This window comes from Procambarus clarkii, chromosome 80 (assembly GCF_040958095.1).
Source record: "Procambarus clarkii isolate CNS0578487 chromosome 80, FALCON_Pclarkii_2.0, whole genome shotgun sequence".
NCBI lineage: Eukaryota > Metazoa > Arthropoda > Malacostraca > Decapoda > Cambaridae > Procambarus > Procambarus clarkii.
This window is the reverse complement of record NC_091229.1, coordinates 7,867,894-7,884,246: the sequence shown is the minus strand read 5'-3', so window position 1 is coordinate 7,884,246 and position 16,353 is coordinate 7,867,894. Positions and strand designations below refer to the sequence as shown.

The 16,353-nt window shown below is 36.7% G+C and overlaps 1 protein-coding gene across 4 annotated transcripts in view; it reads right to left on the bottom strand.

Moving 5' to 3' along the window:
• The window catches only part of LOC138357742 (uncharacterized), a 175,703-nt gene that overhangs the window by 13,841 nt on the left and 145,509 nt on the right, over positions 1-16,353 (bottom strand). For 2 of the 4 annotated variants that reach the window (XM_069314740.1, XM_069314741.1), the window contains exon 4: positions 13,177-14,628. The exons of the other annotated variants lie outside the window; for them this stretch is intronic. In XM_069314740.1, coding sequence (XP_069170841.1) covers positions 13,483-14,418 — 936 coding nt within the window. In that variant the 5' untranslated portion in view covers positions 14,419-14,628 and the 3' untranslated portion in view covers positions 13,177-13,482. Of the gene's footprint in view, positions 1-13,176; positions 14,629-16,353 lie in introns of those variants that run through there. 4 annotated transcript variants of the gene reach the window in all.

Sequence of the window (16,353 nt, the reverse complement as noted above, 5' to 3'; positions counted from 1 at the left end):
TGTTAACTAAGTACTAGAAATTATATTCAATTAAATGAACTTATATGATAACATAAAAAATAACTAAGCAAGCAATTGTTAACTTAATTTATATATTCAAGTATATATGCAGATGTATTTATATTCAATTTATATGATGAGGTAAGGTCAGCCTGACTGAATCTTTTCCCACACAATGGACACTCATGAGATTTTGTTTATTTATCATGACTGAATCTTTTCTTACACAATGGACCCTCATGAGGTTTGGTGCTTAAAGATTCAACTGCTGCACTACAATATTAATAAACTTACTGAAATATGAGGTGTTGCCTCGCTTTATAACCGACAGACAGACTTATAGGATATTAAAGTCATACAAGCATACAATTGGCCAATTAATACACTACTGTAATAACCTTCAATATACTTCTCTGAATGTCAGGTGCCTGTCTGACAGTGTACCAGACTTGATAACTCTCTTGTCGCGAGTTTAGGCACGATATTTTATATCACAGCTTTGCTGTAGATTGTTCTTGTAGCTTTGCTACGTGATTTTTCTTTAACTACATTGCAGAAGGATGATAGTTGATAATGAAGGTGGAGACAAGAGTCACTGTGTGCTCCACTCTACACTTATATAGCTATAAATGTTCTAGGAATTTTCCTTGTAGATATATTGTCCAGGTACTCCCCCAGTTCTAGAGAGTGTTCACTGGTAATAAAGATAATTAGATAAGGTGTCCTGAGCTAAGTAATGTTCGCTAAGGTTCCATCACTGTTGTTCACTCTGTTGTAAACAATCACGTCGTGGGGTGTCGTGGGCGCTTCTTGTTCCTGAGATGCCCCTCCCACTCCCTTGAGAGGGATAACTTTCAATGAATATTGATTGATTATTTTTACTGTCTAGACATATGATTGAGATAAGATGTGATTATAATATAATTAGATATAGGATATAAAGATTATAAGTACTACTTGATAGTACCACAAATTCTTATTAAGGATTCGATTTATAATCCCTACCGGAAATCGAATCATGTTCCAAAAGTTTTTTAATTAAGAAATCCTTCTAGAAGCTTCTGGATCCTCGAGAGATCATGCACAAATTCAAGTAGGCACCTATAGGGCCCTATGGTGTAAGTGATCATAGGGGCAATGTCATTTAGGATCAAGATGTATAATGAATCTATAATGCTTCGGATATGATATAGAAATTATACATTTCTTAGATGATATTATAGATATAGTGGGTAAAAATTTCCCACAAGTCCAATATATCATCAAATGTTCCAGTACTCATATTGTAATTACAGAGTTCAGCATACCTTAGCCCAGGGGGGCGAAAGTCAGTTAATATGGGACATTCTACAATATAATGTTCAAGAGAGTGCATGTTTTCTCTTTCACAAAGTTGACACATTGTGTACTCGACATTTGGGTTTTGTGAAAGCTGTCAGATACGCCTATATCCCAGGCGTATTATGGCCATTATAACATCACATTGCCGGGTTCTTGTTCTATTAGTCCCATATGTGAATGTCTCCTCATGATATCTATCATAATATTTAATGCTACAACTTTCAGGATTTTGTGAATTTGTTAGGTCGATGAGATTTTCATTAGATATTTGTTTAAGTATTCTGTTTGTCACTGCTAATGAAACACCCATCTCAATTTCTTCCACTGGTTTTCTACAGGCTGTCTTTGCAAGCATGTCATGCCTTGAGATACCAACATGTGATGGTATCCATAGGAATTTAATTTTAAATATGTTTTCTTTAGCAGCTAAAACATTCTTACGAATATCACTATTTTATGGGTGTCACTACTATGTGCGTTCAATGCCTGAAGTGCACTCTGCGAGTCACAGTATATCACAGTCATAGCCTATCCACTGCCTTAGTTTTTTAAAAATTCAGTGGCAAGGTATATGCCTGCAAGTTCGGTTTGAGTTGTACTTGCCCAGTCATTGACACGCTTCATTGCTGTATGTACGAGAGAAGATTGTTCAAATATATTACATGCACATCCGGTACATCGTCCACCTTCTTCTACAGAACCGTCGGTATAGCACTGATACACATCGTTACCCATGCTCAGAGTACTCTCAGTGATGCTTTTCAATGTTAACTGTTTTACCAATGTAGAGTGTACACTATCTTTCTTGGGCGCATGTAGAACCAAAATACATAATCAGATTTCGGTCTTCTTCTATAAACCTCAGGTGAGCGCAGCATATTAGAAAGTTTAGCTTGAAACTTCATGTGTTGCCTAGATCTACTCAATGCCTTCACGCCGAAAACTGTGCTAATAGACAAAATTCTCTCACTTATGGTAGGTAATTTTAACTCTGCTCTCATATTAACTATTCTCGTGGACTTTGGAGCCCCGAGGATGAGACGCATAGCTTCATTTTGCAAGGTTTTAAGATATTTCAGCTCTTTGTATACAGTGTGAGATGTAGAGCATTGTAGTCAATCACAGAGAGTATAAATGATACATAAAACATTTTAGCAAGTCTCACGTTAATTCCATGATTGACACTATGTTTGCACTTGTAAATTTTGGGTACAATGTGAGAATATCTTCAAGAATACGAGAGTGAATAAAGTAATTGCAAAGCTCCAGGAATATCATTGGCTAATACGTTGCATACAATAGGAATATTCCGTTTAATGAGACACTTCACAGTTTAATGTGAAGTTTCAGTTTAATGGCAACACTTCTACTCAACCAGCTTGTATATAGGTTGCCCGCTAGTGCGTTTGCAACACTTTTCTCCCAACAAACAGCACTGGTCAGTTTTTCTCTGACTACTGCTTACTACTAGACAAGTAGTAAGGGTGATGTTGGATCTCTCATCACCCTTACACAGAAGGTAGTAGTGAGCTGCCCAATTCTTTAACATATGGTTGGGAGTTTCAGCATCATAACTGGAATCAATCTTATTACATTTCTAATACGAGAAATGGATTATTCCGGCAATATAGGTGCAAAATTCTTTTGCAGAATCATAGATAAAATCGATAAAATAAAAAGACAGTTTTCATATATACCGCTAACCATAATGACACTCACTGAGTCTGACTGAGTCTACAGAAAAAAAAGTAATACACAAATTTCCTCCCCCCCCCCCCAAACTTTTTTTACACATCCCAATTCTACAATAAACGTACTTATGTAGAAATAAGAAATCATAATGATCATCTTAACCAGTGTACAACCTCATCTCCATCCTTACTGTATCTTAATTGCTTGATCAAGACTCATTATATTATTATTAATATCTTTATTGACAAAATTTAATTACAATTTTGCCTAAACGGAGGATTTCAATTAAGTGTTATTAAAGTGAGAATAATGCTGGTATTCACTGTCACACAGGACAGAGGGTCGTACACAAGACAATAGGTCTAAACTGTAGGATATATATATATATATATATATATATATATATATATATATATATATATATATAATAATAATAAAGTTACATATACACACACATTAAAAAAATAGGGGTGGTAGGAGAAGAAAATATCAAAGTGTTCAGTGAGGATCCACAAGGTCTTCCCTGAGTACTCTTTATTTTCTTCTCTGAGGCTATGGGTCTCTACGCTTGCACTAAAGGTGGAACCCCTTTCAGGTTTTATAATATATATATATATATATATATATATATATATATATATATATATATATATATATATATATATATATATATATATATATATATATATTTCAAAACCTAGAATTTATATATATATATATATATATATATATATATATATATATATATATATATATATATATATATATATATATATATATATATATATATATATATATATATATATATATATGGCCGCATATTTGCGGCCATGCACGGGCAGACCAATACGGCAGCCAAGGTCTCATCTGTCGTAAGACACAGGGAAAGATTGCCAGACATGAAGCAATCAATGACATCGTCAAGAGAAGTTTTGCTTCAGCTGGGTGTCCAGCACAAAGGGAACCTCAGTTCCCAGATGGTTCTCAAATGTCCAGATGGTGTCACCCTGCAGCCGTGGAGGGAAGGTAAACAGGTCGTGTGGGACTACACGTGTGCATCTACATCGGCTGATACCTATCTACCTTACAGCACAGCTGAAAGAGGCGGGGCGGCCACCTTCAGGGAGACCCAGAAAACTAATAAGTACAGGGACCTGGAACGTTGTTACAGGTTCGTGCCAATAGGCTCCGAGACTCTGAGCGCCTGGGGTAAATGTGCACTTAAGTTCCTGAATTAGCTGGGCAAGGAACTCATTGGGAAGACTAGAGACCCAAGAACGTCCAGTTTCGTGTTCCAGCGCCTCAGTGTCGCTGTTCAGAGAGGAAATGCGTGCTGTATCTTGGGTACGCACCCGACCCCCGAGGAGCTAGACGATGTCTTCGAACACTGATTGGTATATTGTTATATAAGTGTGTGTTTTCTGTAATCCGTAGCATTGCAAAAAAATCAAATAAAAAAAAATAGGGGGTGGTAGGAGAGGAAAAGATTAAAGTATTCAGTGAGAATCCACAAGGTCTTCTCTGAACACTATTTATTTTCTTCTTCGAGGATGTGGGTCCCTTTAATTAAACCAGTGGTGGTACCCCTATACATATATATATATATATATATATATATATATATATATATATATATATATATATATATATATATAATATATATATATATATATATATATATATATATATATATATATATATATATATATAATATATATACAACTTTAGAACACTTTCCACCAGGAGACTCGAACCCTAGCCAGCACAGAAGCCTTCCAGCAACTGGCATAACAGGTACGCCTTAACCCTCTCCACCACCCGCTCAGACCCTTAAAAGAGATGGTAATTTCGGAGTATTTAAATACCCCAAAGATCAACACCTCCCAAGAGCACCAGAGCAAGTGAGGGGTCATTTAGACGTTAATTTCATCAAGTCCCTGTTAATATGGGAAGACACAGTGTCTCTGCTTAAGGCACAACTCTCCTAAACACGAGAGTTCAGTATACAACTTTAGCGGGTGGTGGAGAGGGTTAAGGCGTACCTGTTATGCCAGTTGCTGGAAGGCTTATGTGCTGGCTAGGGTTCGAGTCTCCTGGTGGGAAAGTGTTCTAAAGTTGTATACTTAACTCTCGTGTTTAGGAGAGTTGTGCCTTAAGCAGAGACACTGTGTCTTCCCATATTAACAGGGACTTGATGAAATTAACGTCTAAATGACCCCTCACTTGCTCTGGTGCTCTTGGGAGGTGTTGATCTTTGGGGTATTTAAATACTCCGAAATTACCATCTCTTTTAAGGGTCTGAGCGGGTGGTGGAGAGGGTTAAGGCGTACCTGTTATGCCAGTTGCTGGAAGGCTTCTGTGCTGGCTAGGGTTCGAGTCTCCTGGTGGGAAAGTGTTCTAAAGTTGTATACTTAACTCTCGTGTTTAGGAGAGTTGTGCCTTAAGCAGAGACACTGTGTCTTCCCATATTAACAGGGACTTGATGAAATTAACGTCTAAATGACCCCTCACTTGCTCTGGTGCTCTTGGGAGGTGTTGATCTTTGGGGTATTTAAATACTCCGAAATTACCATCTCTTTTAAGGGTCTGAGCGGGTGGTGGAGAGGGTTAAGGCGTACCTGTTATGCCAGTTGCTGTAAGGCTTCTGTGCTGGCTAGGGTTCGAGTCTCCTGGTGGGAAAGTGTTCTAAAGTTGTATACTTAACTCTCGTGTTTAGGAGAGTTGTGCCTTAAGCAGAGACACTGTGTCTTCCCATATTAACAGGGACTTGATGAAATTAACGTCTAAATGACCCCTCACTTGCTCTGGTGCTCTTGGGAGGTGTTGATCTTTGGGGTATTTAAATACTCCGAAATTACCATCTCTTTTAAGGGTCTGAGCGGGTGGTGGAGAGGGTTAAGGCGTACCTGTTATGCCAGTTGCTGGAAGGCTTTAGTGCTGGCTAGGGTTCGAGTCTCCTGGTGGGAAAGTGTTCTAAAGTTGTATACTTAACTCTCGTGTTTAGGAGTTGTGCCTTAAGCAGAGACAGTGTCTTCCCATATTAACAGGGACTTGATGAAATTAACGTCTAAATGACCCCTCACTTGCTCTGGTGCTCTTGGGAGGTGTTGATCTTTGGGGTATTTAAATACTCCGAAATTACCATCTCTTTTAAGGGTCTGAGCGGGTGGTGGAGAGGGTTAAGGCGTACCTGTTATGCCAGTTGCTGGAAGGCTTCTGTGCTGGCTAGGGTTCGAGTCTCCTGGTGGGAAAGTGTTCTAAAGTTGTATACTTAACTCTCGTGTTTAGGAGAGTTGTGCCATATATAATATATATATATATATATATATATATATATATATATATATATATATATATATAAATATATATATATATATATATATATATATATATATATATATATATATATATATATATATATATATATATATATATATATATATATATATGTCGTACCTAATAGCCAGAACGCACTTCTCAGCCTACTATGCAAGGCCTGATTTGCCTAATAAGCCAAGTTTTCCTGAATTAATATATTTTTCTAATTTTTTCCTTATGAAGTGATAAAGCTACCCATTTCATTATGTATGAGGTCAATTTTTTTTTATTGGAGTTAAAATTAACGTAGATATATGACCGAACCTAACCAACCCTACCTAACCTAACCTATCTTTATAGGTTAGGTTAGGTTAGGTAGCCGAAAAAGTTAGGTTAGGTTAGGTTAGGTAGTCGAAAAACAATTAATTCAGGAAAACTTGGCTTATTAGGCAAATTAGGCCTTGCATAGTAGGCTGAGAAGTGCGTTCTGGCTACTAGGTACGACATATATATATATATACATATATATATATATATATATATATATATATATATATATATATATATATATATATATATATATATATATATATGTCGTACCTAATAGCCAGAACGCACTTCTCAGCCTACTATGCAAGGCCCGATTTGCCTAATAAGCCAAGTTTTCCTGAATTAATATATTTTCTCTAATTTTTTTCTTATGAAATGATAAAGCTACCCATTTCATTATGTATGAGGAGAATTTTTTTTTATTGGAGTTAAAATTAACGTAGATATATGACCGAACCTAACCTAACCTATCTTTATAGGTTAGGTTAGGTTAGGTAGCCGAAAAAGTTTGGTTAGGTTAGGTTAGGTAGGTTAGGTAGTCGAAAAACAATTATTTCGTGAAAACTTGGCTTATTAGGCAAATCGGGCCTTGCATACTAGGCAGAGAAGTGCGTTCTTGCTACTAGGTACGACATATATATATATATATATATATATATATATATATATATATATATATATATATATATATATATATATATATATATATATATATATATATATATATAATTGTTCTTCATTATTTAAAATGGACAAGCAAATTCTGGATAAATTTTTAGGATGTCGTCCAGTACACCAAATTCAATGAAATAGTTACACAGTTGGTGGTACAATAGGCCAGGTGGTCTAAATTCTTTTTACGGTTTCACATTCAACAATATTGTGTTCTAGTGAATGCATTGAAGGTTTGTTTTCAATCGGAATATTCTGGTAGTGCCTCAGCCACACTAACCTGCCAGATGTGCCTATAGCCAAGGCGAATTCGGGTAATGACTACATCACATTGCCTGGTCCGGTTACTGTGCTGACATACAAATACCTATTATTACAAAACTTGTCAAACCTTTTAATACTGCAGCTTTCAGGTCTCTGGGCATTTCTTAGTTCTTCTAAATCTGAATTAATTTCTTTAATTTGTATGCTTCTAATAATTGCATTAGATAGTCCAAAGTCATAATCAATATTTTCTTTCCTGCAAGCCTCATTATCCAATCGATCTACAAATTCATGTTTTCCACCTGCAAGGGAAGGGATCCACACAAATTTTTTTCAATAGTTATTGTCATTCCATTTAATCAAGACTCATAAGCCTAATTATACCACAAGGCCTATTATAAGTTTTGTGGGACCCATTATCTTTGAGCTTTCTAAGTGGCTCGCTAAAATTTTGTCCCCACACTTTGGTACTATTTCTTATTCGCATTTGACTAGTTCGGTGGATTTATATGATCTTTAGTTAAATGACTTTTAACAAATTAAAGAATGTTTCAAATCATTACTGATGATAAATTAATCGAAAGAAAAAATTAATTCGAAAGAAAAACTATTTCTTCAAATCTGTATAAGAAATGTTTTAAAGCAACTTATTTGTAAAATTACCCCCAGAATTATTCCTTGGTTTAGTTAGGGTGATGATATTTTGTGTATTTGGTCAACAAAATTAAAATTGAAATGAATTTTAAGGGAAACTGACTGACACCACCAGTCTCCGTGGTGCAGTGGTAAGACACTCGCCTGGCGTTCCGCGAGCGCTTTGTCATGGGATCGTATCCTGGCCGGGGAGGATTTACTGGGCGCAAATCCTTAACTGTAGCCTCTGTTTAACTCAAAAGTAAAATAGGTACTTGGTTGTAAAAACGATTCTTCCCGGCGGGGATTGTATTCCAGGGACCTGCCCGAAACGCTACGCGTACTAGTGGCTGTACAAGAATGTAACAACTCTTGTATATATCTCAAAAAAAGAAAAAAACTTAATGATCAAGTCACCTCTATCAATGTAAAAAATGCCAGAATGTTCTACATGTCCATCATGTCACTATTGGACTACATTGCCCTGCACCTTATGAGTCTCTCTAGCAATAGGATTAAAGCTTTAGAGAGAATTAGAAATGAAGCCATGAGGATAATTCTTGGAACCCCCAGATGCACAATAGTCATCACATGAGGGTGTGTGTCAAAGCAACACAAGTAAAAAATTATTTTCCGGTTTGTTCAACTCATTAGTTCAGATTTCTACTCTTTAATTTCGTTGTACATCGGCATATATAGCAATGACCTCATCGTTACTATTAGTATTCACCAAAACAGGTGGATAGGCTAGATAATGAGGCTTTATGTTTTGAGAGCACTTACTATCTATTACTGACTTGCTGGAGCCAATTTTACATTACACATTACTAAGTACATATACGTCGAAATGTTACAGTAAATATTGAAATGTAATTTGGCTATTTAAGCCCCAAAGTGACTCACTCTTGACATCTATGATTTCTTACATATGAAGGAATTCCTTAATCTGACATCTAAACATTATATATCTTCACAAATTTCACTGAAGACTGAAACAGTTTTGTCAACAATGTTTTGTGCTGTATTTTTTGTTAATCCCCGTGACGAGTACCAAACATCAAACCGGATCTCTTCACATATTTTGAGTAAGTAGCAGATGAATGTAACGTCAAGAGCATGAATATTTACATAACTTTTAAAATCTGTTAGCTGAACATGTTTACCTACTCCGTATGTTCTGGAAAGATGTTTAAACATATTTGTAAACAAATAGTCTCTCGTAATAGGTTGTGGATTTGCAAAGAATTTCTCATGAGAAAAATCAGCTGGTCGAAGCATTCTCTCAATGATCATATCTTCAATAAATGATTTTTTCTTCAAGTTATTCTGAAACTGAACATCATGCTGCTTTGCATACATCCAGAAATGATCTTTAACATTGTAAGGTGTTGAAATGCTCTGAAACATTGGAGCACCATGGAAACCCGAAAGGAAGGTCTTGGAGTAATCTTTCATGTAACGACGCATATCAATGGGAATACGACTCCTAATATTGTAGGAGTCTCGTGTAAAGCCAGCCTCCATTACTACCTCAACAAGAGCAGTGTTAATTACACTCGTAAATCCTGAATTGAACGATATATTTTCAGACTGACACTTGGCATGAAATTTATCAACATCTGAGATATTCAGAAAAACATTTTCCAAGTATTTTGTCTCTGCCTGAGATGGTTCTGGGGCTCCGAAAGCTTCAATGAGGACAGAAGTGGCAGGCTCTTGTTTTTTAAGTTTAATTAATGAGCTCAACCGCTCAGGATCATTTTCAAGAGCCGATTTTATTTGTTGGGTAATTTCCGATGTCTGACTGTGGTCTGCAAGTTGACCAAATTGCAAATCATCAATGGGCTTTCCGCTTAGCATGTCATCAATGATTTTATGGAACCAACCAATAATCATTATGATATCAGCACCATCAATTGCTGCATGTTGGCACTCAAATATCACTGTGTTCCGATATGGAAATTTTTTGTTTATCTATGGCCGAGGAGGAAGGGCTTCAGGGGTAGATGATAAAAGTCGAACGCGCCACAGAGGTCCATCGGTCAAATTTGTAGGCATGTTTATCAGTGACTGTGTTTCCTTAAGTGGATCTGACCCTTCAACAACCTGAGAGATAAAGTAATAATAATTTGTTCAGAAATACAGTCATATGAAACAAAGGCTTAAGTAAGGTAATCCAGATAATAGAGCGATGTATCAATTATTCTAGAAAAAAATGTTTTATTAAGGAGCCTGAGTTGCTTAATATAACATAATGAACCATAAAAATTTAAGGAGATAATTAGACCAGCCTTTCACTAATCAACCCATTGACCTCCATTAGTTAACCAAAATAGTAGTGCAAATTAACGTAAGGATCAGTGTCTCATCAAAATGACACTGTTGGATAAACCTAACCCCAATGTCCGTTGATCTAAGCTATTAAGTCATTTGTTACTTAACCTTAATTGGATAAAGCTTTAAAGTCCTTTGTTAGGTAACCTTAAGTGGATATAGCTATTAAGTCAGTTGCTACTTAACCTTAAGTGGATTAAGCTATTACAAACATTTGTTAGTTAACCTAAATAATAAAGGTGAATTGAGCTCATAAGGTCTAGCGCTTGAAGACTTAATGGGCTCTAAAGCTCTTCCAAACTTCACTTCAACAATAAAACTCAGTAATGTGTTACATAATCATTTTCAGTTTTCAAAATGTTCTAGTTTTTTTCGATGATTCGTGCGCTTGAGGAATCTGTAATTATGACCGGTAAATATATTCACATTACAGCGTCTTCATTTGAATGACCTGATCACAGAACTATGATTACTAATTTACAAAATTCATTTGCAGCATCTTGGAGGCCCCTCATCGGCCTTATGCTGGAATATTATTGAGGTTCATCACACCTGTATAATTATGACACTGCTGCTTAAATGTAACATACAGAATGTCCAAATTAGTATAAATTTGTCGATGAAACGTTTTCACTAAGAAACAATATAGGAAACTCTGACCTACTTGTGCTAATTGGGGTGAGTTCCCGCTATTGATGGTAAGGGCTAGTGGTCTAGTGGTTTTGGGATTAAGGCCTATCTACCTATGGAGGATTATTAACCCTTAAACTGCACACCATAACCAGGGTTGTTTCATTGATAGTGTACACCACAACCAGGGTTGTTTTAGGCCTATCACAAAAGTGTAAACTCCCACGCATACATGGGGATCACATTAGCTTCCTCAGGCCTCCAGTAACCATCCCTCATTAACAACAACAAATTATCCTGCGTCCCTTGTTTTCCCATCTAGGACCTTAGTAAGAAGATGAGGACCATGTCTGGTACATCACCACCCAGTGTCTGGACGTGCTGGGCGCCCACAATTGGAACTAATAAACTTTTACCAACAGCAAATAAGTGATTACCATGTAAATATTTAAAGGCAAACTGTGTCCTGTGTGCAATCATAAGATTTAGGTTTTTAATTATTAATATATGTAAATGAATATGAACACATACATGGAGTGCATGTCTTTGACACATTTCTGTACATATGAATATTAAAAAAAAAACTACAATTGGTGACATTTTACAATTTACATTTTTATTTGAAAATGTAAAATTGTCAATTTATTAACCAAAAAAATATTTATTTTTTGTGTTCATGTTACTATGTTGATGCATTAGGAAAAGTTGGGGCAATTACCATGTAGACTATCAACAAAAATATTTAAAGAGTTTGAGGAGAAACCGATTTTCCGGCCTTTGTAGCTGATGAAGCAATTGTGTGTTGTTACAGAATTCAGGCCCTTTTAACCTATATCCCGCTTATAAGAGTCATATGACCCTGAATTGTATATACCTTGAAGCATGGGGAAGAGATTTTGTATATTTTAGGAGTAGCCTGAACTGTCAGTTGACAGCAATTATGATTCTCATTGTTTTGAAAATGGCTTTAGGCTTTTTCGGCCAGGAAAATATGGAGGAGGGAGGAGAGCATTACCGCTGGATGAGACGAGTACACAATGCATTGTGGTAGCCGCGCCAGCTGCTTGTTGATTGGTCAGTACCAGGTGTGTGGCATTGTTGCCAATAGGGTGCTGCCTGTGAGGGGATGGTTTGACACCAGCTAAACTTTCCACTTGTTTTACGTGCTGTGGCACTCAGCACGTGCACTTCACGTGCATGGGACTAGTTCTGGTAACCCATACCGAATCATCTCGAGTTTGGGCTCATCTGAGAGCCCGAGTCCACAGGATTCCAAATATGCTACAATGGCCGTTGTTGCATATATGTGCAAAGTGTTAGAGCGAGCAACAGCTTTTGTTTTGTAGAGCTTGGAGGGAGACAGGGTTTGCATGGGAAGGCGCGAAGCGTGGAGGCGAGGGTGGACCACTTGCTACCATCGCAATGCCAGCTGGCCATTTTGGTCGGCCATCTTGAGGTCGCCCCTGCGGCTATGCAAGCTCGTCTCTGATTGGCTAAGAGGCTAGGTAGCTGTGATCCTTCCTTTGAATGGTTCGCTTGAGGAGGACCCGGGAAGATGCCGGCGTCTTGCCTCAAGACGCATTCTGCCTCCTGCCTTCGCCCTTGCCTGACGTCCTCCTTTGCTCATTCGGCCAAATTGAGTAAAGAGCGTCGTGGCGGTTGGCTACTATACATCTCCAGCTACCAGCAACATCGACGAGAGTCCATGGTGTGGGATATTTGGGGCTTGACTCTATTTATTTAATTATTAAATTAATGAAATCAATTACGAAGAACCACCCGCTTTTAAGAAAAGAGGGAAACTAAGAGACTAAGCTTTACTAACTAAGCTTTAGAGAGAATTAGAAATGAAGCCATGAGGATAATTCTTGGAACCCCCAGATGCACAATAGTCATCACATGAGGGTGTGTGTCAAAGCAACACAAGTAAAAAATTATTTTCCGGTTTGTTCAACTCATTAGTTCAGATTTCTACTCTTTAATTTCGTTGTACATCGGCATATATAGCAATGACCTCATCGTTACTATTAGTATTCACCAAAACAGGTGGATAGGCTAGATAATGAGGCTTTATGTTTTGAGAGCACTTACTATCTATTACTGACTTGCTGGAGCCAATTTTACATTACACATTACTAAGTACATATACGTCGAAATGTTACAGTAAATATTGAAATGTAATTTGGCTATTTAAGCCCCAAAGTGACTCACTCTTGACATCTATGATTTCTTACATATGAAGGAATTCCTTAATCTGACATCTAAACATTATATATCTTCACAAATTTCACTGAAGACTGAAACAGTTTTGTCAACAATGTTTTGTGCTGTATTTTTTGTTAATCCCCGTGACGAGTACCAAACATCAAACCGGATCTCTTCACATATTTTGAGTAAGTAGCAGATGAATGTAACGTCAAGAGCATGAATATTTACATAACTTTTAAAATCTGTTAGCTGAACATGTTTACCTACTCCGTATGTTCTGGAAAGATGTTTAAACATATTTGTAAACAAATAGTCTCTCGTAATAGGTTGTGGATTTGCAAAGAATTTCTCATGAGAAAAATCAGCTGGTCGAAGCATTCTCTCAATGATCATATCTTCAATAAATGATTTTTTCTTCAAGTTATTCTGAAACTGAACATCATGCTGCTTTGCATACATCCAGAAATGATCTTTAACATTGTAAGGTGTTGAAATGCTCTGAAACATTGGAGCACCATGGAAACCCGAAAGGAAGGTCTTGGAGTAATCTTTCATGTAACGACGCATATCAATGGGAATACGACTCCTAATATTGTAGGAGTCTCGTGTAAAGCCAGCCTCCATTACTACCTCAACAAGAGCAGTGTTAATTACACTCGTAAATCCTGAATTGAACGATATATTTTCAGACTGACACTTGGCATGAAATTTATCAACATCTGAGATATTCAGAAAAACATTTTCCAAGTATTTTGTCTCTGCCTGAGATGGTTCTGGGGCTCCGAAAGCTTCAATGAGGACAGAAGTGGCAGGCTCTTGTTTTTTAAGTTTAATTAATGAGCTCAACCGCTCAGGATCATTTTCAAGAGCCGATTTTATTTGTTGGGTAATTTCCGATGTCTGACTGTGGTCTGCAAGTTGACCAAATTGCAAATCATCAATGGGCTTTCCGCTTAGCATGTCATCAATGATTTTATGGAACCAACCAATAATCATTATGATATCAGCACCATCAATTGCTGCATGTTGGCACTCAAATATCACTGTGTTCCGATATGGAAATTTTTTGTTTATCTATGGCCGAGGAGGAAGGGCTTCAGGGGTAGATGATAAAAGTCGAACGCGCCACAGAGGTCCATCGGTCAAATTTGTAGGCATGTTTATCAGTGACTGTGTTTCCTTAAGTGGATCTGACCCTTCAACAACCTGAGAGATAAAGTAATAATAATTTGTTCAGAAATACAGTCATATGAAACAAAGGCTTAAGTAAGGTAATCCAGATAATAGAGCGATGTATCAATTATTCTAGAAAAAAATGTTTTATTAAGGAGCCTGAGTTGCTTAATATAACATAATGAACCATAAAAATTTAAGGAGATAATTAGACCAGCCTTTCACTAATCAACCCATTGACCTCCATTAGTTAACCAAAATAGTAGTGCAAATTAACGTAAGGATCAGTGTCTCATCAAAATGACACTGTTGGATAAACCTAACCCCAATGTCCGTTGATCTAAGCTATTAAGTCATTTGTTACTTAACCTTAATTGGATAAAGCTTTAAAGTCCTTTGTTAGGTAACCTTAAGTGGATATAGCTATTAAGTCAGTTGCTACTTAACCTTAAGTGGATTAAGCTATTACAAACATTTGTTAGTTAACCTAAATAATAAAGGTGAATTGAGCTCATAAGGTCTAGCGCTTGAAGACTTAATGGGCTCTAAAGCTCTTCCAAACTTCACTTCAACAATAAAACTCAGTAATGTGTTACATAATCATTTTCAGTTTTCAAAATGTTCTAGTTTTTTTCGATGATTCGTGCGCTTGAGGAATCTGTAATTATGACCGGTAAATATATTCACATTACAGCGTCTTCATTTGAATGACCTGATCACAGAACTATGATTACTAATTTACAAAATTCATTTGCAGCATCTTGGAGGCCCCTCATCGGCCTTATGCTGGAATATTATTGAGGTTCATCACACCTGTATAATTATGACACTGCTGCTTAAATGTAACATACAGAATGTCCAAATTAGTATAAATTTGTCGATGAAACGTTTTCACTAAGAAACAATATAGGAAACTCTGACCTACTTGTGCTAATTGGGGTGAGTTCCCGCTATTGATGGTAAGGGCTAGTGGTCTAGTGGTTTTGGGATTAAGGCCTATCTACCAATGGAGGATTATTAACCCTTAAACTGCACACCATAACCAGGGTTGTTTCATTGATAGTGTACACCACAACCAGGGTTGTTTTAGGCCTATCACAAAAGTGTAAACTCCCACGCATACATGGGGATCACATTAGCTTCCTCAGGCCTCCAGTAACCATCCCTCATTAACAACAACAAATTATCCTGCGTCCCTTGTTTTCCCATCTAGGACCTTAGTAAGAAGATGAGGACCATGTCTGGTACATCACCACCCAGTGTCTGGACGTGCTGGGCGCCCACAATTGGAACTAATAAACTTTTACCAACAGCAAATAAGTGATTACCATGTAAATATTTAAAGACAAACTGTGTCCTGTGTGCAATCATAAGATTTAGGTTTTTAATTATTAATATATGTAAATGAATATGAACACATACATGGAGTGCATGTCTTTGACACATTTCTGTACATATGAATATTAAAAAAAAAACTACAATTGGTGACATTTTACAATTTACATTTTTATTTGAAAATGTAAAATTGTCAATTTATTAACCAAAAAAATATTTATTTTTTGTGTTCATGTTACTATGTTGATGCATTAGGAAAAGTTGGGGCAATTACCATGTAGACTATCAACAAAAATATTTAAAGAGTTTGAGGAGAAACCGATTTTCCGGCCTTTGTAGCTGATGAAGCAATTGTGTGTTGTTACAGAATTCAGGCCCTTTTAACCTATATCCCGCTTATAAGAGTCATATGACCCTGAATTG